The 23519-nt window shown below is 42.9% G+C and overlaps 1 protein-coding gene across 1 annotated transcript in view; it reads left to right on the forward strand.

The window, feature by feature from the left end:
* MLXIPL (MLX interacting protein like) overlaps positions 1-23519 on the forward strand; it is a 94185-nt gene that overhangs the window by 52551 nt on the left and 18115 nt on the right. Inside the window, exons 8-9 of the mRNA XM_070735096.1 lie at positions 16820-17007; positions 19954-20527. Coding sequence (XP_070591197.1) covers positions 16820-17007; positions 19954-20527 — 762 coding nt within the window. The remainder of the gene's footprint in view (positions 1-16819; positions 17008-19953; positions 20528-23519) is intronic.

Genomic DNA, 23519 nt, shown 5'->3' on the forward strand with positions numbered 1-23519 from the left:
CAAGATTTTTTTGCCTCTACTTAAGAACCATTTTCTACTTAAGAACCCGAGCCCGGAAAAATTTCCCAGGAAATTTGAGAGCGGCATGGAGGCCCGGCCAGTTTCCCACCATTCCTGCTTTAATCCTGGCCATCTCGGGCTTTTCTGGGCTGCCAGAGGAGCCTTTCTATGGCGCTTGAGGAGGCTTTGGCAGTCCAGAGTGAACAAAGCATTTTCCTTTCTCTGGGCACTTGGAGAGGGAATAAACCACTTCGCTGTGGTGACTCCCTTGCACTGCCTCCCATACATCCGGCGTGAGGCTGCCTCCCAGAGCGTCTGGGCGCAGAAAGGCAAAAGAGGGCACTCACCTCCTCCTCTTCTTCTTCCTCCTCCTCCCACCCAAATTCCGAGCTTTTATTTCTTTCCTAATGGGTTTGCACACATTATTTGCTTTTACGTTGATTCCATGGGAAAAATCGTTTCTACAATCGCTCCACGATTGACCTCTCCAGGTTCCTAAGAGGCCAGTAAGGGGCGTAACATAAGTGCACTGGTGTGACTTTCGTCCCCTGTCCAATTGTCTTTCCTTTCTCTCACTTATCATATATATTTTCTTTCTTTCATATATCCTCTCCTCTAAGTTCACTTTACCCTTATATATATTACTACATCTCTATTTTTCTTCCTATGTATTTGTGTATTGGACAAATGAATGAATGAATAAATAAAAAATACTTAAAAACGTTTCTACTTAAGAACCTGGTCACAGAACGAATTTAAGTTGTTAAGTAGAGGTACCACTGTAATATACGTCTCAGCAATAACAAATATTTCATGTGCTAATGATCAAGCAGTACAATTGTAAAAGAAGTTGTAGTCCTGGGAAAGGGACAATCTATTCACTGATTTCTTGAGATTAGGATGTTTGTGCTGTATGTGTTTGTAAATTTTGTTAGAGAAGGTAACTGAAGCATGGCTTATATTGTGTTTACATGCGAAAAGGACTTACAGTGTATTTTTGTGTAAGTGCCAGTGGGGAAGGGCATATGTTAGGAAACATTGTGGGGGAGGATGCTTTGAAAGATTGGGGAAAGAAGGAAGTAGCTGGACAGGGTGTGTGTGTATAAGGGTGTATTCTGTTGTCAGAGAGGGAATTAATTTTGGTGGGGTCAAAAATCAGGATGGGCATTTACCACGTTGCATAAATTATGGGTGTGAGAAAACTAGAATGCAGAGTTGGGGAAATTTGTGGTTAGTGGGGGTGCGTCTTGAGACTGACAGATCGCTTCTTGTGGGAACTATTTTTTTGGTAGAAGCAAAGGAGTCCTTATATTCTTAAGGACTAGAAATTTATAAATGCGTAATGGTTCGAAGATCAGATGTGTTGACTGCAGTCTGGTCAATATGTAAAGTGCCACAAGGCTTTTTGTTGGATTGCTTCAGAAGATGGCTAATCCTATCAGACCTCTTTTTGACACATCGAGTACCAGTGGTGGGGAAATTTCACTGCTATGCACAATCGGCTATTTATCTATCTATCTATCTATCTATCTATCTATCTATCTATCTATCTATCTATCTATCTATCTATCTATCATCTATTTATTTATTGGATTTGTATGCCGCCCCTCTCCATGGACTGGGTGGCACACAACAGATTAATAAAACAATATACAAATTACAGTCGGATCCAATTAATATAGATAATTAACTAAAAACATTATAAAAAATAAGTATCACAATCACTTATTCAATACAACCACACATATTAAACATTCAATGGCCAGAGGCTGGGGTCTAATGACCCCAAGCCTGGCAGCATAAATAAGTCTTTAAGTTCTTTCGAAAGGTGGGGAGGGTTGGGGCAGTGCGAATCTCTGGGGGGGAGGGTTGATTCCAGAGGGCCGGGCCCCCCACAGAGAAGGCTCTTCCCCTAGGCCCCTCCAAGCAACATTACCTAGCTGATGGGACCTGTAGAAGTCCGACTCTGTGTGACCTGGCCGGTTGCTGGGATTCATGCGGCAGAAGGCGGTCCAGTCTGGTCCAATGCCATGTAGGGCTTTATAGGTCATAACCAACACTTTGAATTGTGTTCGAAAACCAATTGGCAACCAATGCTGTCCGCGGAATGGTGGAGAGACATGGGCATATCATGGAAGGCCCATGACTACTCGCGTGGCTGCATTTTGCACAATTTGTAGTTTCTGGACACATTTCAGAGGTATCCCCATGTAGAGAGCAAATGGGGTAGGAATGGAGATTTTCCAATATCCTTTTCCCAGGAGTGGGGAGGAAATGGGGATTTTGCAGTATCCGTCCCCTGCCACCCCCGCCAAGCCACAACCACAGAACCTCTAGGGAAAATTTTAGAATTTCACCCATAGAGAAGACAGGAACCAATAATGAGCTATGACACAAATAAATAAAATCACAATAGCAGTAGTTGGTGACCCAGTAACCATTGTATGCATTTATTGGGAACCCAAACAAGTTCCAGCTCCACTGAAGAGTAAGATGAATATTCTCTCCCACCTCCAATCCTCTATTACATGCAGAAGTATCATTGATTATATTTTAAGACCCAGCTATCAAAAGAATGAATGTCTACTCCCCCATTCAGAGAACTGTTCCAGGATGGCTGCACTAGGACAAAAAATTAAAATCAGCACAATAGAAATAGGTAGTACACCTTAATCCTCACCTAAAACCATTGAGCAAAATTAGAGAGATTTAAGAGATCATATGAGTATCGCATCTGTATAAACAGTAGCAACCAAAACAGTGTTGGAAAAGTCGGAATGCAATTATCTTCATCTATCTAAGAACTTCTCGTGTCTCTTGCTAATAAAGCAATTGGTTGATCATTTTTAAAGCAGGGTGTTCCATTCAGGAGGCCACACAAAATGGCACCACCGCTGAAAAGGTTTGATTAGGTTTACACATTAGTCAGGAGTAAATGCCATCAGGTCGTCTGTGCTCAGCGTGTCATGGGAATCCAGCCATTGATTTTGCATATTACGTGAATGAGGCCAGTTGGATAAACTGCCTGCATCAGTGTTGGATTCGATAATGTTTCTAAAGAGTAAAAGGAAAGCAGAAGTCTATGGAAACAAGATGCAAATCTTACTAACCCTACTTTAGATAGTTTGCTCTTGAAAGGTTGGTTATACGTGTATTAAAATGAAAGATACCAATACATTTTATTGGAGAGATTGATTGATTGATTTTTTTGATTGATTGATTTATAGACCACCATTCTCCTCGCTGACTTGGGGCAGCTCATAGAATAAGATATAACAGTAAAATAGTTATGAGCAATTAAAAAGCCGCACCTCAAGAAGGATATAATGGAACTGGAAAAGGTGCAAAAAAGGGCAACAAGAATGATCAAGGGAATGGATCACCTCCCTTATGAAACCAGGTTGCAACTCCTTGGTCTCTTCAGCCTTGAAAGACGGCGTTTAAGGGGTGATTTGATCAAAGTGTATAAAATCATACATGGGATAGAAAAGGTGGATGGAGAAAAATTATTTTCTCTATCACACAATACTAGGACGTGGGGGCACTCCCTAAAGCTCATCGGTAAGAAAGTGAGGACAAATTAAGGGAAATATTTCTTCACCCAGAGGGTCGTTGGTTTATGGAATTCACTTCCAGAAGAGGTTGTGACAGCTGTCAGCCTTGATAGCTTCAAGGCAGGATTAGACAGATTCATGGATGCCAAGTGTTTCGGTGGTTATTGAAACGGATATCCATATGCTGCCTCTATGTTGGTTGAGGCAGGCAGGATTCCCTTGGGTCCCATTTGTTGGGGGTCAAGGGAAAGGGAGGGTTTTGCCTTCTCTTTCTGCTCAAGATCCCCATGGACAATTGGTGTGACACAGAATGCTGGACTCAATGGGCTTTGGTCTGATTCAGCATGGCTCTTCTTACGTTCTTAAGAACAATAAAAACCCAATATGAAACAGTTAATCATCTCTCATTCACACTACTGGGCAGAGCGGGAACTATCTCTCACAACCTCAGACCTAATACTTGCATGCATTAGGATAGAATAGAACAGTGGCTCAGCAGTTAAGACACTAGGCTTGTCATCTGGAAGGCCAGCAGTCCAGGTTTGAGACCTGAGTGCCACGCTAAGTTGGTAGAAGTTCCCGTCCTTGCCCCAGCTCCTGCCAACCTAGCAGTTTAAAAGTATGCAAATGCAAGTATATAAATAGGTACCACTTTGGGTGGGAAGGTAACAGTGCTGTGTGACATTATGCTGGCCATTTATTGCATACAAATCAAATAAATAAATAAGTAAGTAAGTAAGTAAGTAAGTAAGTAAGTAAGTGTTGTGATTCAGTCTGAGGCTCCTCAGGGAACGGCTGGAACTCTGCCGGCTCCATGCTCAGAGGGGGAGGACGAGGAACAGGAGGAGGAGGAGGACCAGGCAGACGGGGAAGAGGAATGTCAGGACGAGGAGGAGGGGGAACAGCCTGAGACCCCCGGGGGGGAGCTCTCCCCAGCGAGTAGCCTGGAGTCATTAGATGAGAACGCACAAGCCATCATAGATATGAGGCAGAGAAGGGCAGCACAACGAAGGGGACAATTAGCCAGGTATTTCCATCCCTAATAGGCAACAGCTGGTTTTGGGTGTGGTTCTCCTCAGAAAGGTTGAAAAGGCAGGCCCGCCCTTCCTGTATTGTGGAGAGTTATCTTTTGGGAGTCCTGTGACCTTGCTTCGATCCTTGGCGTCTCTGATTCTGGCTTGTGGCCTCGAAGGCTGAAAACTTGGGGGAGGCGTGGGTTTTATTATCTACAGTGGTGTGTGTACCAGCAAGAAGCCTGTTGTATTGTCTGGCCGTCGTGACTCTTCTGTGAAGCTTCACAGCATTCCAGTTTGTAAGAACAGTTTTTGTTATCTGTGTTTGTTTTCAAAGATATAAAATGACTTTGCTTTTTACCAGCATGTCTGCTACTCTTTTTAGTTGGTGTTGGCGTCTGGGGGAACTCAGACAGAACATTAAGTACCGTAAGTAAGTAAGTAAGTAAGTAAGTAAGTAAGTAAGTAAGTAAGTAAGTAAGTAAGTAAGTAAATAAATAAATAAATAAATATGCCTTAGGCATTACTTCAATGGCCTTGAAACGTTGATGAGCACCACTTCCTACTGTCAGCAACAGCTGGCAAAGTAAAATCATATGTGTTTGTGATAAATACATTATGATTTTTTAAAAAACACATTTTTTAATTTTAATTTAAACATCATTTTCCATTAAACAGTGGGTGTTGTCTGGGTACATATATTTTGTGCAAATATTTCATACAATAACAATTTACAACCATATTTATCATTTTATCTATTCTTAACTTAATAATAGTACTAATATATACCATATCTAATACTATAACAATCCTCTTCTTAACTTATTTAACTTTATCAAAACATTTTTTTCTATTTCACTCTTTTGCTCTCTCCCCCTTTTTTTATATATAATTATTTTATATTTATTTATTTTATATTTATTCTCTAACAATTGATAGAATAATTGCTATAGGGAAGATATTCCTATGGATGAGAATGTGATTAGGAAAATATTAGAATGTGCAGAAATGAATAGATTAACAGTCAAAATTAAAGAGAAAGGACAATCCAATTATTATAATATATGGGAATTATTCTATCAATGGTTAGAGAATATTATGAATTCTTCAGTGGAATCAGGAAGGCTGTTTTTGTCAAAAAATATACCTTAAGTTTTTCAGATCTTTTCAATATGATGCATTAAAGCATAAACCTTATGTAGATCTAGCATGTGTTGGCAAAACCTTTTTTGCCACCAAAAAGGATTCAGGTTTAGTTTGAACACTCTTTTTATGTTATAGTTGTCTCAGGGATGAAATGCTCCTGGTTCGCTCGCGCCTATCGGCTATCGGAGAGCTATTGACGAAGGGAGCGCGAATATCTGCCCATCCTCCTGGACTCTGCCACTTGGGTTCTTTTACCCTCTGCACATGTGCAAAGCATACTGTGCATGTGTAGAGGATAAAAGAACCCAAATGGTGACATCCGGGCAGATGGGCGGAGCCTTGTGGTTCCTTCGCAATTGGCTCTCGGACGACCAATAGGCACGAGCGAACCGGGAGCATTTCACACCTGAGTTGTCTTAATGTTAGGCTACGTCACAAGTACTTATTTACTTACTTACTTACTTGCTTGCTTACTTACTTACTTACTTACTTACTTACTTACTTACTTATTACTTACTTACTTACTTACTTACTTACTTACTTACTTACTTACTTACTTACTTACTTACTTATTGGATTTGTATGCCGCCCCTCTCCATGGACTCGGGGCGGCTAACAACAGTGATAAAAACAATATGTAGCAATCCAATAATAAAACAATTAAAAACCCTTATTATAGAAACCAGACATACATACTGACATACCATGCATAAACTGTAGAGGCCCAGGGGGAAAGAATATCTCAGTTCCCCCATGCCTGATGGCAGAGGTGGGTTTTAAGGAGCTTACGAAAGGCGAGGAGGGTGGGGGCAATTCTGATCTCTGGAGGGAGTTGGTTCCAGAGGGCCGGGGCCGCCACAGAGAAGGCTCTTCCCCTGGGTCCCGCCAAACGACGTTGTTTAGTTGATGGGACCCGGAGAAGGCCCACTCTGTGGGACCTAATCGGTCGCTGGGATTCGTGCAGCAGAAGGCGGTCCCGGAGATACTTACTTACTTACTTACTTACTTACTTACTTACTTACTTACTTACTTACTTACTTATTTATTTAACTTCTATGCTGCCCAATCCCGAAGGATTTAGGGCAGCTTACAACAGCGGTACAAGTACAATAAGAATAAATACAAAACAGTAAATAAGTCGAACAGTTAACTGAGGTTAAAACATTACAAACTAAAAAAAAACCCATAAAAAGTTATTATAAAAAGGAAATCACACTCATATACATGCACGTCATTCTTACGGTGGGCCACCAAGCTGTGAATTTATGGCCCCCCAGGCCTGTCGGCAAAGCCAGGTCTTTGTGGCTTTGTGAAAGGCCAGCAGGGTGGGAGCAGTATGAATGTCAGGGGAGAGTTGATTCCATAGAGGAGGGGCAGCCATAGAGAAGGCCCTCCCCCATGGTCCCGCCAACCTGCATTGTTTAGTCCAGTGGTTCTCAACCTTTCTAATGCCACAACCCCTTAATACAGTTCCTCATGTTGTGGTGACCCCCAACCATAGGTCTAGCATCAATTCTCCCAACAGAGTTTTACGCTGAATGGAAGGAAGGTCGGAGGGACACCCCCACTGTAAATGCTTGATTGGTCGGATTGTAAGAATATGTTCCAAGGCGCCAGAATAGAAGCTTTAGTTCCTAACACCATGGGAAATTTGTCTTTTCCCATGGTCTTAGGCAACCCCTGTGAAATGGTTGTTTGACCCCCAAAGGGGTCCCGACCCCCAGGTTGAGAACCACTGGTTTTAGTCAATGAGACCCAGAGGCATAGTTCCCTCTAAGCTGAGCAGTGAGCAATCGCTCACTTAAAAATCATCAACTCAGAGTTTTCCAAACCTGCCCAGAAGCCGAGAGGGAAAGAGTGAGAGGGAAGGAGAGAGAGAGGAAGAGAGGAAGAGAGAGAAACAGATGGAAAAAAGAGAGGAAGGAAAAGAGAAAGAAAAAGAATGGGAGTAAGGAAGAGAGAAAGAAAATCAAAATCTAGTTTGAAACTAGCTCAACTATTTAAGTGGCATTTTGATATTGATAGAGTTGCCCTATTATGAGCTCACTGTTATAGACACACAGTACAGTACAGTATTTTATTTTGAAATTCTCTGAGGCAAAACAGGGTGGGTTTTTTATTTGTTTGTTTGTTCGTTTGTTTGTTTATTTATTTATTATTTCTGTGCCGCCCAGTCCCGAAGGGACTGCCGCTCAGACATACTTTTCCGCCCACCCTCCCAAAAAATTAGAGGGAACACTGCCCAGAGGAGGCCAACTCTGTGAGCTCTTATTGGTCTCTGGGAGAAGTAGCCAACTTTAGAAAACAACTGTTGGCTTCACTTGAAGCAACTGGCAAGCTGAGTGTGGTCAGTTGCCTTAGCTGAAAAGTTTTGACACATTTATAGCCATTTGGTTATTTGTTGTGTCACGTACGCTTAAGAAAAGGATGGTCCACCTCTACTGGTTGCCACATTCTGTAGAAATGGATTTTGTCACATAAACATGTTTGTTACTTGCTTGGGCAGCGTTTGGGTTTTTGTAATTACATTAACAAGATAGTGAAGTTAATTTAAAAACATACTGTATCCATTTTCGCCTTTAGGATACCAATAATAATAATAATAATAATAATAATAATAATAATAATAATAATAATAATAATAATTTATTAGATTTGTATGCTGCCCCTCTCCGAAGAAGGAATAATTCCAGTTTAAACTGTATTTATTGTTGTGTTATTTCTTCCGTCCATCTCTTTATTTTGCACCAAAGCTTCTTAGATTTTGGACATGTCCACCACACATGATAATAGTTGCCCTGCCCTGGGTTGAACAATTTGGACATGTTATGGCCAATCTAGCTGGTGGTAAATGCCAACGATAAAACATTTTGTAAGGATTGCCTTTGTACCCTACCAATTTTGTTAACGTATAATTCTTTTCTCATAATTCCTCCCAAGGGACATTATCTTATACTGTAATATGATGCTTTAGTTTGTAAAACATGCTAAACCGTAGTGGGCTGCTGCATGGATTGTCCGGTGCGCAGTCCCAGTTGGAAAAATGGAGATGCGCATGCATATCTGTGTCTCTGATGTGTGCACACGCGCCCACATGAGAGTCAGCTTCTGCGCATGCGCAGGAAGCAAAATCTTGCGCAAAGTTGCATGAGAAATGAATAGATTAACAGTCAAAATTAAAGCAGGATTTTTTTTGCTTACGTGTATGCGTGGAAACAAAGAAATTGCTGAAAATTGGTGAAATCTCCTTGGATTCTGAGCATGTGCAGGAAACGGAATCTCGCACCTGCTGTGCATGCACCCGCGCCTGCCACTAGGAGCGCATCAGTAGCACTGACGACAGGTAGCTCTTCCATGATGCTATAGCAGTGCCTGGGTTTCCATGCTTTATAGTAGTGATGGCAAACTTATGGCACGGGTGTCACAGGTGGCACGTGGAGCCACGTCTGCTGGCATGCAAGCCGTTGCCCTAGCTCAGATCCAATGTCCATGTGTGTGCCAACCAGCTGCTTTTTGGCTCACACAAAGGCTCTGGGAGGGCATTTTTGGCTTCCAGAGAGCCTCTGGGGGGGATGGAGGAGGGTGTTTTTACCCTCCCCAGCACCAGGGAAGCCTTTGGAGCCTGGGGAGGGCGAAACACAAGCCTAGTGGGCCCACCAGAAGTTGGGAAAGCAGCCTGTTCCTGGCCTCCAGAGGGCCTACAGGGGGAAGGGGAAGCTGTTTTCACCCTGCCCGGGCATTGGATTATGGGTATGGGCACTCACGCACACACGATATTGCACACCCATGCTCTTTTGGCACCCAAGGGAAAAATGGTTCGCCATCACTGCCTTGTAGCATCTCAAAATAGTTTAGCCACTGTGTAAACCAAGCCAGTATTTTTTTTAATTGATTTTGAAAATAAAAAAAGAATAGCATATATACATTTCCAAACAGCTTGTGCTCCGTATCTGTTACATTTAGAATTGTCAATTCTACACATTATCTTAAATTAAGCTCTATGTACTTACGTGTCTGAAACAAGCAAATATATTCTTTGTTTTATAGCAATCAATAATTAAACGTAGATAGTTGTTTCATATCTCTATGTGTCTTTATATTTTTATATTGATTTTCTTTCTGTTTGTGTACACTGATACTCTGTATTGTTAGATTTGATTTTTGTTGCGGATCCATTCTTGCCATTTCCCCCCCCCCCGAAACCTACAAATAGTTTTTTGACTCAAGCTTTCCAACCAAGCCAGTATTTTAGATGCAGTTCCCAATAAATTTGCTAAGTGGTCAGACATTTAATCTTCCCTTGCCTCGGTGTGTATGTGTTTGTGAGTGTGTGTGTGTGTGTATGCGCGTGTGCACGCACAAACTCCCTGTTTTCACCCATGCTAATTCCATACTGCTAAAAAATGAAGTTCTAAGTCACAAAAATGACCGGAGTCAGTCAATTTAAAATTGGGAATCAACATTGGAAAAAGAAACAACGCCCCCCTCCGCCCCCCAGCGCTCTGCATCAAGTGGAAAAATCTTCAGAGTGCTTGATGTGGGGTTGTGGTTTTCAAAATTTCCACTTTGGATTGAGGAAGAAAACAGGCTCGGAATGACTATGCCCGTTTCATGCAACTCCGAAAGTGCCAAGGCAGCGGTTTGGGCCGTCTGACCCTCCAGAAACGAGAGAGTTGTGCTGCAGGGACAGGAAGGGAGAGTAAGCCGCAGCTGGGTCACGGGGCTCAGCTTCGGGAAGACCATGGGATGTGGTTAGCCACAGGCTGCACGCAAAGCAGGCGCAAGCAAGCAGACACAGACCTGTTTGATACCTCCAGGGAGGTGTTTGACTTTCTTTGCAAGCAGATAATAATAATGATGATAATAATAATAATAACAACAACAACAACAATAACAAATAATAATAATAATAATAATAATAATAATAATAATAATAATAATAATAATCTCCATCTGTCAATTGCAAAAGACCGCTTTACTGGGATCGGCAAACAGATCGGCAAACAGAAACAGAGTCTGTTTCTGTGCAGACTCTGTAAAGAAACAGATGAAACAATCGATCACATATTCAGCTGCTGCAAAAAGATCCCACAGACTGACTACAAGCATAGACATAGAAACATAGAAACATAGAAGTCTGACGGCAGAAAAAGACCTCCTGGTCCATCTAGTCTGCCCTTATACCATTTTCTGTATTTTATCTTAGGATGGATATATGTTTATCCCAGGAATGTTTAAATTCAGTTACTGTGGATTTATCTACCACGTCTGCTGGAAGTTTGTTCCAAGGATCTACTATTCTTTCAGTAAAATAATATTTTCTCATGTTGCCTTTGATCTTTCCCCCAACTAACTTCAGATTGGGTCCCCTTGTTCTTGTGTTCACTTTCCTATTAAAAACATGATGCTGTGGCACAGATGATCCACTGGAACTTATGCCGGAACTACCATTTACCAGTGGCAAAGAACTGGTGGGATCATAAGCACGAAAAAGTGGTCGGAAATGAGCAAGCAAAACTACTGTGGGACTTCCGACTTCAGACTGACCGAATTCTGAAGCATAACACACCAGACATTGTGATCGTGGAGAAAAAGAAAGTATGGATCATCGACATCGCAATCCCAGGGGACAGCAGAATTGAGGAGAAGCAGCTAGAGAAATTAGTGAAATACGAAGATCTAAAATTCAAACTGCAACGACTCTGGCATAAGCCAGTGAAAGTGATCACAATGGTACTTGGCACGCTGGGCGCAGTGCCAAAGGATCTCAGCGGACATTTGAAAACCATTGGAATTGACAAAATCTCCATCTGTCAATTGCAAAAGGCTGCTTTACTGGGATCGGCAAACATAATTCGCTGCTACATCACGCAGTCCTAGGAGCTTGGGAAGCGCCCGACTGGTGATGAAATACGAAATCCAGCATAGTGATCACGTTTGCTGTGTTGTATTGACATAATAATAATAATAATAATAATAATAATAATAATAATAATAATAATAATTATTATTATTATTATTATTATTATTATTATTTATTAGACTTGTATGCTGCCACTCTCCGAAGACTTGGGGCGGCTCACAACAACAATGGAACAATACAGATACAAATCTAATAATTAAACACTGTAACTAAAACCCATTACCTTAAAAACATTTGATACTACACAATCATAACCACACATAACTTTCAATAGTCAGAGGTTCCTTCTCTCCTGACCAAATGGCGTACATTTATTTTTTATGTTACTTTATTTATTTTGTTTTGTGAAATACGTATTGGTGGTATACAGAGATATAATAATATTTATATACATGAAACTGGCAAAAGAGAAACATTAGGACAGGGGACGGAAGGCAGGCTGGTGCACTTATGCACGCTCCTTACTGACCTCTTAAGAATCAGGAGAGGTCCACAGTAGATAATCTAAGGGTAAAGTTTTGGGGGTTAGATGATGATACTACAGAGTCAGGTAGTGAGTTCCATGCATCAACTACTGTACTCGGTTACTAAAATCGTATTTCCTGCAGTCGAGTTTAGAACGGTTTACTTTAATTTTGTATCTGTTGTGTGCTCATGTGTTGTTGTGGTTGAAGCTGAAGTAGTCATTGACAGGAAGGACGTTGTGGCAGATGATTTTATGGGCTATGCTTAGTTCATGTTTAAGGCGATGTAGTTTTAAGCTTTCTAAACCTAGGATTGTAAGTCTAGTTGCATAGGGCAGAGGTCCCCAACCGCCGGTCCACGGACCGGCACCGGGCCGTTGGGGGTTTTCAGCCGGTCCGCGGCGCCAGGGCCCCCTCGGCCTTTCCGCACCACCAGCGGCGCTCCCCCCGCCAGCCAGCCAAGCCCCGCGCCCGCCGGAACCGGCTCCTCGCTCTCCCCCCCCGCCGCCCGCCACGTTTGCAGGAGGTGGGGAGGGTCGGGCGGCCCGCCAAGGCCAGGAGGGACGCCGCTGCCCCCCCTTCCCTCTCTCCGCCCGCCGCTGCGCCTCCTTGATGCCGAGAGGAAATGCCGGCAAAGGCTTTTCTCAGCGGAGGTCTTCAATGTCGGGGGCGCACGGGCGGTTGCACGCGCTCCCTATCTCCCTGCTAGCCCACTCGGAGTATTCAAAATAAGAAAAACCTTTGCCGGCGAAGGCTTTTCTTATTTTGAATATTCCGAGTGGGCTAGCAGGGAGATAGGGAGCGCGTGCAACCGCCTGTGCGCCCCCGACATTGAATATCACCTTCGCCGGCCCCACCTCTCCTGCAAACCCCCTTGCTGAGAGCCCGGGGCGAAAGTGCTCTCGCAAAGGTGAGGCGGGCAGGGCGTGCGCGCGTCACCGCTGAGAAGAACGGAGAACGAGAGTGAGTGATAGCAACAGACAGCAAGATAGAGAGAAAGTGAGAAAGAGAGAGTGAGAGAAAGGGGGGAGAAAGAGATAGCAAGAGAGAGAACAAGAGAGAGAAAGAGCGTGAGAAAGAAAACAAGAAAGAGTGAGAGAGAGAGAAAGCAAAAGAGACAGAAAGAAAACAAGAGAGAGAAAGTGAGAAGGAGAGAGAAAGAGGGGGAGAGAGAGAGAAGGAGAGGGAGAAAGAGAGAGGGAGAGGGGGGAGAGATAGCAAGAGAGGGAGAGAGAGAAAGAGAGAGGGAAAGGGGGGAGAGATAGCAAGAGAGGGAGAGAGAGAAAGAGAGAGGGAAAGGGGAGAGAGGGGGGAGAGAAAGAGAGAGGGAGAGAGAGAGGAGATAAAGGAAGAGGAGAGAGAGAAAGGAAGAGAAAGAAAGAAAGAGGGATAGAAAGAGAGAGAGAGTGAGAGATGCTCAGTGAGCCTTTCTTTGAAGTTGCCTTTCTTTCTTTCTTTCTTTCTTTCTCTTTCTTGCTTTCTTTCTTGCTCTTTTTCTTTCTCTCTTTTACCTTCCCTTCCTCTATTTCTTCTTTTCTTTCTCCTTCCTACCTTCTTCCCTTACTCTCCCCTTTCATAAGTTTCCTTGCTTCCTTCCTCTGTTCCTGTCCCTTCCCCCCTTCTTTCTTTCCTTCCTTCCTTTCCTCCCTCCATTTCTTTCTTTCCTTTTCCTTCCTCCCTTCTTTCCTCCCTCATTCCCTTCTTTCACTCCTTACTCTCTTACTCTCCCCTTTCACACCTTTCCTTGCTTCCTTTGCACCCTTCTTCTGTTCCTGTCCCTTCCCTCTTTCCTTCCTTCCTTCCCACCCTCCGTCCATTCATTCACCCATTCCTCTCTTGATCGCCCCTTTTACGGCGCCGCTGACAGCTAGCTCCCCCCCCCCACCGGGCCATGGAAAACTGGTCTAGCTTAAAGCCGGTCCCTGGTGCAAAAAAGGTTGGGGACCTCTGGCATAGGGTATTCTGTTGTGAGTGGAGGAGTGGAGGATCTTCTTGGAAAGTATCTCTGGACATTTTCTAGAATGTTTATGTCCGAAATGTGGTGTTGGGTTCCAGACAGATGAGCTGTATTCAAAGATTGGTCTGACAAAAGTTTTGTATGCTCTGGTTAGTAGTGTGAGATTACTAGAGCAGAAGCTCCGTAGGATTAGGTTACCAACTCTTGATTTACCCTTGCCATGTTTTCTTCCACAATTCCACAATTCCAAAGTAGAATGTGGCCCCCCTAATCAATGCTGGGGCAGATCTGCTACATGATTTTCCTTATGTCAGAAGTGGAAAATCATTAAATATCAGCTGCACTCCATAAGCATAAACTTGAATAATTATTTGTAAGTTTAAATTAAATAATTTTAGCCTTTCTGCTGGCCTCATCCACTTGATGTCCTAGCTCCAGCCACTGCTTCAGTGTGGTGCTTCAGTCAGCCATGACCAAGTATGGCCCCAGACTACAAAATATTGGATGCCTCACTTCGTTCCTCGACACAGCGGGTTACTGCTGTTTAACATAGAGGAGAAATGCACTCACTTTGCGTATTACTGAAATAAATCTAAAAGACCACAAGAATCTTTTCTAAAAGGAAGCTTTGATTCTTAGCACACTTTTTAAGCAGAAGACTTTGCCCCTCAGTTCTCCAAAGCTAACTCGCCAGAAATTTACTTGGCCAGGGGCGTACACCCAACTTTAAGACTTGCAGCTGACTGGGGAATCCCGGGAGTTGAATTCGTCTTAAAGTTGCCAAGGTTGGACACCCCTTTCACTAGAGCTAGGCTATCATCTTCTTTTGAGTAGAGAGATTGCAAATGTGGCAATTTTACCCCCCAGCATCCATTACCCTTTGTGGTCAGGGCCTAGAACGTGTCGGCTAATACTTTTGTGGGCCCGGGGTGGGATCTGACACACGATTGCTTCTCTATGTGGTAAAAATGCTTGTTTCACAATTGCAGCCACTCTCCCTGTTGTGCTGCTGTTGTGCTGCTTTTGCTGCTACAAAACCAGCCAGCTGCCTCCCAAATATCTCTGGGCAGGTGAGAAGAGTGCAGTGGCTTTTCCAAGGCCGCACCATCAGCATCAGGAAAGTGGACACAAAGCATTCGTAACCGGGCTGATTTATCTATGTATTGATTAAATGTCTGTGCCACCCATGTCACTTAAGAGACTTTATTTGTTTTTTACTTATTTATTTGTTTTCGTCACGTACTTATTGGTGGTATACAAAGATATAATATTTATATACATGATACTAGTAAGAGAGTAAGATACTAGTAAGAGAGAAACATTAGGACAGGGGACGGAAGACACGCTGGTGCACTTATGCACGCCCCTTACTGACCTCTTAGGAATCAGGTGAGATCAACAGTGGATAGTCTAAGGGCAAAGTTTTGGTGGTTAGTTCCATGCATCAACTACTCGGTTACTAAAGTCGTATTTCTTGCAGTCGAGTTTAGAGCGGTTTACTTTCAAGTTTGTATCCGTTGGGTGCTCGAGTGTTGTTGTGGTTGAAGCTGAAGTAGTTGTTGACAGAAAGGACGTTGTAGCAGATGATTTTATGGGCTATGCTTAGGTCAAGTTTAAGACAACGTGGCTTACAATAGAGAAAAAAAACAACAGAATAAAACAGTAAGGTATTAAAATAATAAATATTAACATTAAAATTGAAAGAGAGCTAAGGAAGGGAGCAAGGCATAAATGGAGTGGAAGTAGAATCCATTAGTCCATCAGTCACCTCCAGTATTACATATATGCTCTCTCTCTCTCTCTCTCTCTCTCACACACACACACACACACACACACACAGTGTCTTCTGCATTCTGCATTCACATAACCTTGAACAATAAATTAATTAAAGACTGGTCCTAATTCTGAATAAAAATAATTATCCACGAGTACCAAGAGCAAGAAACCTACCATAGTAAGGCTATCCTCCCTGATCAGAGCAATATTTTAGCTGTCCTTACAGAGTCCAAATCCCACACATCTTTTTATAAAATAAAGTTATTGCAGTAATCCAATTGGGATAACCTCCTGTGACTCTTATCTCATCTTAATATTCCAATAAGTAAGAAAAAAACTTCAAGAGCAACAGAGATGCTTCAGCTGGACGGGGTCTCTTTTTTGTTAGAGTTGCTCTTGGATCCTCTTGTGAACTTTTAAAGTCAGCAGTTAAAGTTAGCTGAGCTCACCACCCAACTTTGAGTTCAGACAATACCTAGAGCCATGGTTAAGGAAGGTAAACTTATAAACTGAAGGTGTCTCCCAAGTAAGGCACTTCTGTTTAGCTACCATATAATCCAGGGTCCAAATTGGATATCACATTATCGCTGCTTTCCCACAACAAATCCCTAGCCTGCTTGCCAAATTAATTCATTTTTCTGTTCACATGATGTGCTTCTTACCCAACTGAAAGAGTTCCTCAACCATTCTGGGAAGATTTTTGTTTTTTAGCTGAATACATGTTTGAAAGGAAATAATAATATTCTCAACACTATTCAAATTGGACTGTCTGTTTTTTAGAGATGGGGTGGGTGGAGAGAGCCTGAGGCCTATATAAATACTGCAATTCCTAATGTTGGGAGACTTTCATAATTCCATAACTCTCGATTCTATAGAAATAAAGTAAAACATGGAACGTGTAAGCAGGTTGAATCTTGTCAAATTTGGAAAGTTTTTGTTGCGTGTCCAACTGTCCAACTGACTAAGTCTCTCTTTTTGTTCTCCAGATTTCTTCTCCAGCCCTCGACCAGTGCCTGCGCAAACCCCTCTGAGCTACACAGATCAGCCTTGCTTTGTGTCCATGCCAGACACTCTTTTTGATAGTGGTGGAGGCAACCTTCTTCCCAGCCCGTCCAACGCCTTGCTTCCCACGGGCTCTGCCAGCTCACCTGTCTTGAGCAGCCCTCGACTTCAGGTGTGCAAGTTTCAAGTTTCAAGTTTTATTGGATTTATATGCCGCCCCTCTCCGAAAACTCGGGGTGGCTAACAGCAATCATAGACAGTATACAATAATAATCCAATACTAAAAGCAAATTAAAACCCCTTAATATACAAAACCAAACACACATACAAACATACCATGCATACCATTGTAACGGCCTAGGGGGAGAAGAAATCTTAATTTCCCCATGCCTGGCGGCAGAGGTGGGTTTTAAGTAGCTTACGAAAGGCAAGGAGGGTTGGGGCAATTCTAATCTCTGGGGGGAGTTGGTTCCAGAGGGCTGGGGCCACCACAGAGAAGGCTCTTCCCCTGGGTCCCGCCAAGCGACATTGTTTAGTTGACGGGACCCGGAGAAGACCCACTCTGTGGGATCTAACAGGTCGCTGGGATTCGTGCGGCAGAAGGCGGTCCCTGAGATAATCTGGTCCGGTGCCATGAAGGGCTTTATAGGTCATAACGAACACTTTGAATTGTGACCGGAAACTGATCGGCAACCAATGCAGACTGCGGAGTGTTGGTGTGACATGGGCATATTTAGAGAAGCCCATGATTGCTCTCGCAGCTGCATTCTGCACGATCTGAAGTTTCCGAACACTTTTCAAAGGTAGTCCCATGTAGAGAGCGTTACAGTAGTCGAGCCTCGATGTGATGAGGGCATGAGTGACTGTGAGCAGTGACTCCCGGTCCAAATAGGGCCACAACTGATGCACCAGGCGAACCTGGGCGAACGCCCCCCTCGCCACAGCTGAAAGATGTTTCTCTAATGTGAGCTGTGGATCGAGGAGGACGACCAAGTTGCGAACCCTCTCTGAGGGGGTCAATGATTTTCCCCCCAGGGTAATGGACGGACAGATGGAATTGTCCTTGGGAGGCAAGACCCACAGCCACTCCGTCTTGTCTGGGTTGAGTTTGAGTTTGTTGACACCCATCCAGGCCCCAACAGCCTCCAGGCACCGGCACATCACTTCCACTGCTTCGCTGACTGGTTGATGGCAAGGTTGATGGCTTCCTCTTTTGCCAAATCCTCCATCCTAGATTTTGATTGAGTTTGGGGGGGACCGTTCTCTCCTTTTATTTGTTTGTTTGTTTGTTTGTTTGATTGATTGTTTGACTTCTATGCCGCCCAATCCTGAAGGACTCAGGGCAGCTTACAACAGTATAAAACACAAGACAATAAAAAGAAGTCAAATATAAAAATTGAGTTATAAAACCGTTAATTAAAAACCCTAATAAACATGATAAACTAACCCAACATGCATAGTAAACATTCATACAATTTGGCCATGATTGTTGTTGGTTCATGGCCTGTCAACAAAGCCAGGTCTTCGTGGCCTTATGGAAAGCCAATGGTGGGGGAGCAGTATGGACATCAGGGGGTAGTTGATTTTCTAGAGCCGGGGCGGTAACAGAGAAGGCCCTCCCCTGCGGTCCCGCCAGCCTGCATTGCTTTGTTTTGTATTTTTCTGCCCTTTCCAATTCAATCTGGGTTCAGCCGAGGGTTCCTGCCATATCAAGACTTTAAGAGGAAGACATTTGCCCACTTGCAGGAATTCTCAGTATAAACTGAACATGGAATAATAAATAGATTCATGTGCAAAGTGTTATTTGGATAGGGAAAATAGGTTCAAGATCAAGGTTCAATGCTTACCTCTTGCATCCCTAGTAATGGGATGTATGTAACATGGCAACATTTTGATGATCCAAATATGAATTAACCACCCTACTATTAGTTCCCACTTGTAAGATTCAGATCCACAGTACTGCAGAATTAAGCTCCAAAATGGTCAGCCATTAATCTATTTTACTTAACTTGGCTGATTTTTGCAACAATCCAAATCAAGAGAAATTGATTGATTGATTGATTGATTGATTGATTGGATTTTTATGCCGCTCCTCTCTAAGAAGTCGGGGTGGCTTACAGCATAGAAAGAACACAATAAAATACAATAGCTAAATCCAATTAAATTAAAACTAGATAAACTAATCTAAAATCCCCAATTTAGTTAAAAAAAATCAATCATATCCATTCAAACAACAATCACGCATAACATTCATCAGCCAGGGGGCTAAGGTCTAATCGCCCCAAGCCTGGTGGCAAAAATAAGTCTTAAGACTCCTGTGGAAGGGGAGGAGGATGGGGGCAGTGCGAATCTCCAGGGGAGCTGATTCCAGAGGGCTGGGGCCCCCACAGAAAAGGCTCTTCCCTTAGGCCTTCCCTTAGTGACATTGTGTAGTTGACGGGACCTGGAGAAGGCTGAATCTGTGGGACTTAACCAATCGCTGGGACTCATACGGCGCAGGAGGTGGTCCCGCAAGTCATCTGGCTTGATTGATTGATTGATTGGATTTGTATGCCGCCCCTCTCCGTGGACTCGGGGCGGCTAACAACAGTGACAAAACAGAATGTAAAAAATCCAATACTAAAAACAGCTAAAAACCCTTGTTATAAAACCAATCATACATACAAACATACCATGCATAAATTGTAGAAGCCTAGGGGGAAAGATTATCTTAGTTCCCCCATGCCTGACGGCAGAGGTGGGTTTTGAGGAGCTTACGAAAGGCAAGGAGGGTGGGGGCTATTCTAATCTCCGGGGGGAGTTGGTTCCAGAGGGCCGGGGCCGCCACAGAGAAGGCTCTTCCCCTGGGCCCCGCCAACCGACATTGATGCTATGTAGGGCTTTACCCCAATTATCCCAAGTGCTAAATAAACTTGCAAAGGCCAAAGCATTTCAATAGAGTAGTTTGGGTTTCTATAGGTCAGATAGAATTTGGGGCCTTCCCCTTTTTTTTTGACTCTGTTCCACTTTTCCATTTCTCTGGGAAGGATAGATGAGATGGGTGGATATATTAATTAACTTTCCTTCCCCCCTTGTTTTTTGCTGCTGCAGCATCTTTCTCCTCTCTTTTCTTTTTCAGCCTCCAGGCGGTTGCCCAGCTCAGCTCGGTTCACCTGGCGCCTTCCTCAGCCCTGAGCTCCCTCCCGTTCCTTCCCCCTCCACCTCCCCCAACAATTTTGGTCCTGATCGCAAGCAGAAGCCCTTGCTTCCCTACACACTCCCCAACAAATGGCTCAGCCTTGACCACTATGGATCTTATTGCCCTGCTTCCATGCCCAGAGCCCCTTTGCTGGGCCAACAGCCAGTGTGCCCACCACTGTCAGCCCCTTGCTCCAAGTTCCACTACTCTTCTGCCCCTCTCTTTACTTGTCCTAACTCCCCATCCCTCTCCACAGCCTGTTTTCCCGCAAATATACCAGGTTACAATATAGACTTGCCTTCTGGTTACCATTCTCCCTTCAATGCACCACACCTGCTCCCTAGTCTGCCAAGCAGCCCTATTTCCGGCATGGCCAGGGGACAGCCTCCCTGTGGAAGTGACAGGCCCAAGGCCAAGGGGGCAACGGTCAAGAACAAGAGGTCCCCAAGACTTCCAGTCCCACCACTTGTGGCATCAATATCCGACCCATGTCTGACAGAGCTGCTGAGCACAGGTAGGAATGGAGGGTAAAAATATTTCCTGATGGGGTTTGCCAGGCTGGGAATGCATTGGGATTAAGTCTAATGAAAGAATAACTTGTGTTTAAAAAGATCTTATTCTCATTTGACACAATAGCATGTTCAGACTAGTTTAAAGCATTGGATGAAATCCGGTTTTAGACATATTTAAAGGAGATTTGACATGAATCATGCAACGTTTAATATCGAGTAGATGTCACTGAATCTAGAAACATAGAAAAATAGAAACATAGAAGATTGACGGCAGAGAAAGACCTCCTGGTCCATCTAGTCTGCCCTTATACTATTTCCTGTATTTTATCTTAGGATGGATATATGTTTATCCCAGGCATGTTTAAATTCAATTTAAATTTAAATGCATCAAGACAAATTCCTTGTGTGTCCAATCACACTTGGCCAATAAAAATTCTATTCTATTCTATTCTATTCTATTCAGTTACTATGGATTTACCAACCACGTCTGCTGAAAGTTTGTTCCAAGCATCTACTACTCTTTCAGTAAAATAATATTTTCTCACGTTCCTTCTGATCTTTCCCCCAACTAACCTCAGATTGTGCCCCCTTGTTCTTGTGTTCACTTTCCTATTACAAACATTTCCCTCCTGAACCTTATTTAACCCTTTAACATATTTATCTAAGCATGAACTTGAATCTATTCCATTATTGCTATTACAGTGATATGTATAATAGCGCAGATGGATATAACTTTTGAGAAAAGATGTTGTATTAATTGTGCTGCAGAAAAAAGGGTAGATATTCCTCTTCTAAGAAGTAGAAATTTAGATTTGTTGTGAATTGTTTTTTCACTTTGTTGTGAGCCGCCCCGAAAAAATGCTTGCCATGCAAACTGATTAGTTACCAAAAATGACATTTCTCGCATACAATCCATACACCGTTTCTTTAGCTGAGTGCAGTCCTGTTTCTTTGTATGTTTAGGAGGTTGCCAAGACATGTTTGATTCACTTAGTTCTACAAATAAATCAACATTTCAAACGGAAACTTTCTGTGTTTTGGACTATTAATTGCCAGAGTAGCCAAGGTCCTATTGAGAATTTTGGAGACCATGGAAGGAATGCATTTGGAAGGTACTGTGTATACTTTAAAAATGATTTGGAAATACAGTACTGTTTTGTTCTACATGTGAGCAAAGCCTCTCTTTGAATGAATAATAAAGAGATGCTGGGCTTATATGAAAGCATCCAAATAATTTCTTCCAAATCATTGTCAAAGCATGCACAGACCTAAATTGCTTATTCTTTTCAAGGACCAAATCCTATTGAACTTACATTTTTATTGCATACTATCAAATCAATACATACCTAGTTTACAAAAGAGTTAACAAACATACGCAGTAGTTAAAAATGAATTAAAGCAACCAATAACTAATCAAAGTGTCAGGAATATAAGGATAAATGTAATATTGATAAAATTAGTTCTGAATAGCATATTGAACTTTCATTTTTTATTCTATTTGCATACTGTCAAATCAGTTTAGTAGTTTACAAAAAGAGTTGACCAAAACATATGCAGCAGTTAACACATGCAATAAACATCAGTACATATGAATTAAAGCAACTGATAACTATGTTTCAAGAACCTGAAAGATAAGTGTATTATTAATAAAATTAATAATTCTGAGTAGTCATGTAGAAGATTGCAATTTTTTCCTGGTCCTGAAATATTTTTACAATAGAGCAATTTGACTGGTTAGTTTAATGGTTACTGCTGGTTAGTTTAATAGCGCTGCTTCAGCCAATGAATTTATAGGTAAATCCATTTTAAATTGTAGGTGACTCCTCTGCATGTTTTACAGATCATTTGGTGTCAGTCAAAGGAGTGCAAATTCCTGAAACTGACTAGCCCATCTTTCCTTGTAATTGAAAATATAATGGAAAGGACTTAGCTCTTATACTTCTGCAGCCTGGTGGCAGAGAATTCTGTTTCCAATGGCAGCTCCTTCCAGATATCAGCCTTGCCAGTTAGTGCACACAAATTGTGCATCCAGGAGCACAAGCTCTGTTTTTATTACAAGGCTACATTAACTGAATCTTGCAGGTGGGAAAGTACTCCTCTCTCTCCCCCATCACACCTCTGCAGAAGAAACTAGGGAGGACCTTTTCTGAGAACTTTGCCATGCCCACAATCCTTCTGCAGACTCATCTGCCTCTGTTTTGTCCATTGCCTAACCTGCTGCTCTTCCTCCTGTTTCCCAAAGTCATTTCCACCTTCCATTATACCCGGACAGGCTTGGCTCCTCCCTCCCTCCCTTCACGGAAGGATTGGGGGAACTTTGCAGCTGCCACACTGCTCTCCAGAGCTCCAAACCTTGTTCTGTTCTCCATCTCCAACTTTTGAAAACTGCATCTTTGACTGGACAAATTAAAAACAAAACCTTAACGCTTTCTGCCACCTAGTGCTTGAACAATTGACTAGTCGAGCCAAAGTTAAAAAGCATCCTTTTAAAAGTTCAGCTTACTCAGGCCTGGGTTCCAGATTCCTCTACTGGTTTGCTCAGGGTTGTGCCACGTGGACATGCGCGCTTCGTGCGCCATGCAGGTGCATGCGCTGTAGTAAATAAAGCCCAAACTAACAAATGATGTTCAATGTCGAGAAGAGTAAACTCCTTCACCAAGGTGAAAAAAAACCTAGACACGCATACAGTCTGGGAGGAACCCTCCTTAGCAGTAGTGACTGTGAAAGGGATCTTGGAATCTTGGTGGATAATCAACTAAACATGAGCCAGCAATGTGCAGCAGCGGCTAAAAAGGCCAACAAAATCCTAAGCTGTATCAACAGGGAGATACACTCCAAGACCAGAGAGATATTAATTGTTGGGTTTAACTACTTTACTACATGCTTGCACTGTCTTGTAAACACATCTCTATGGTCAGGTCGCAATTAACTGACCAGTGTGTCACCTTTTGATGACCAAAAGGGGCAGATGCTCTGCAGGCTATATAAACTTCT

The sequence above is a fragment of the Erythrolamprus reginae genome, chromosome 1 (assembly GCF_031021105.1).
Source record: "Erythrolamprus reginae isolate rEryReg1 chromosome 1, rEryReg1.hap1, whole genome shotgun sequence".
Taxonomy (NCBI): Eukaryota; Metazoa; Chordata; class Lepidosauria; order Squamata; family Dipsadidae; genus Erythrolamprus; species Erythrolamprus reginae.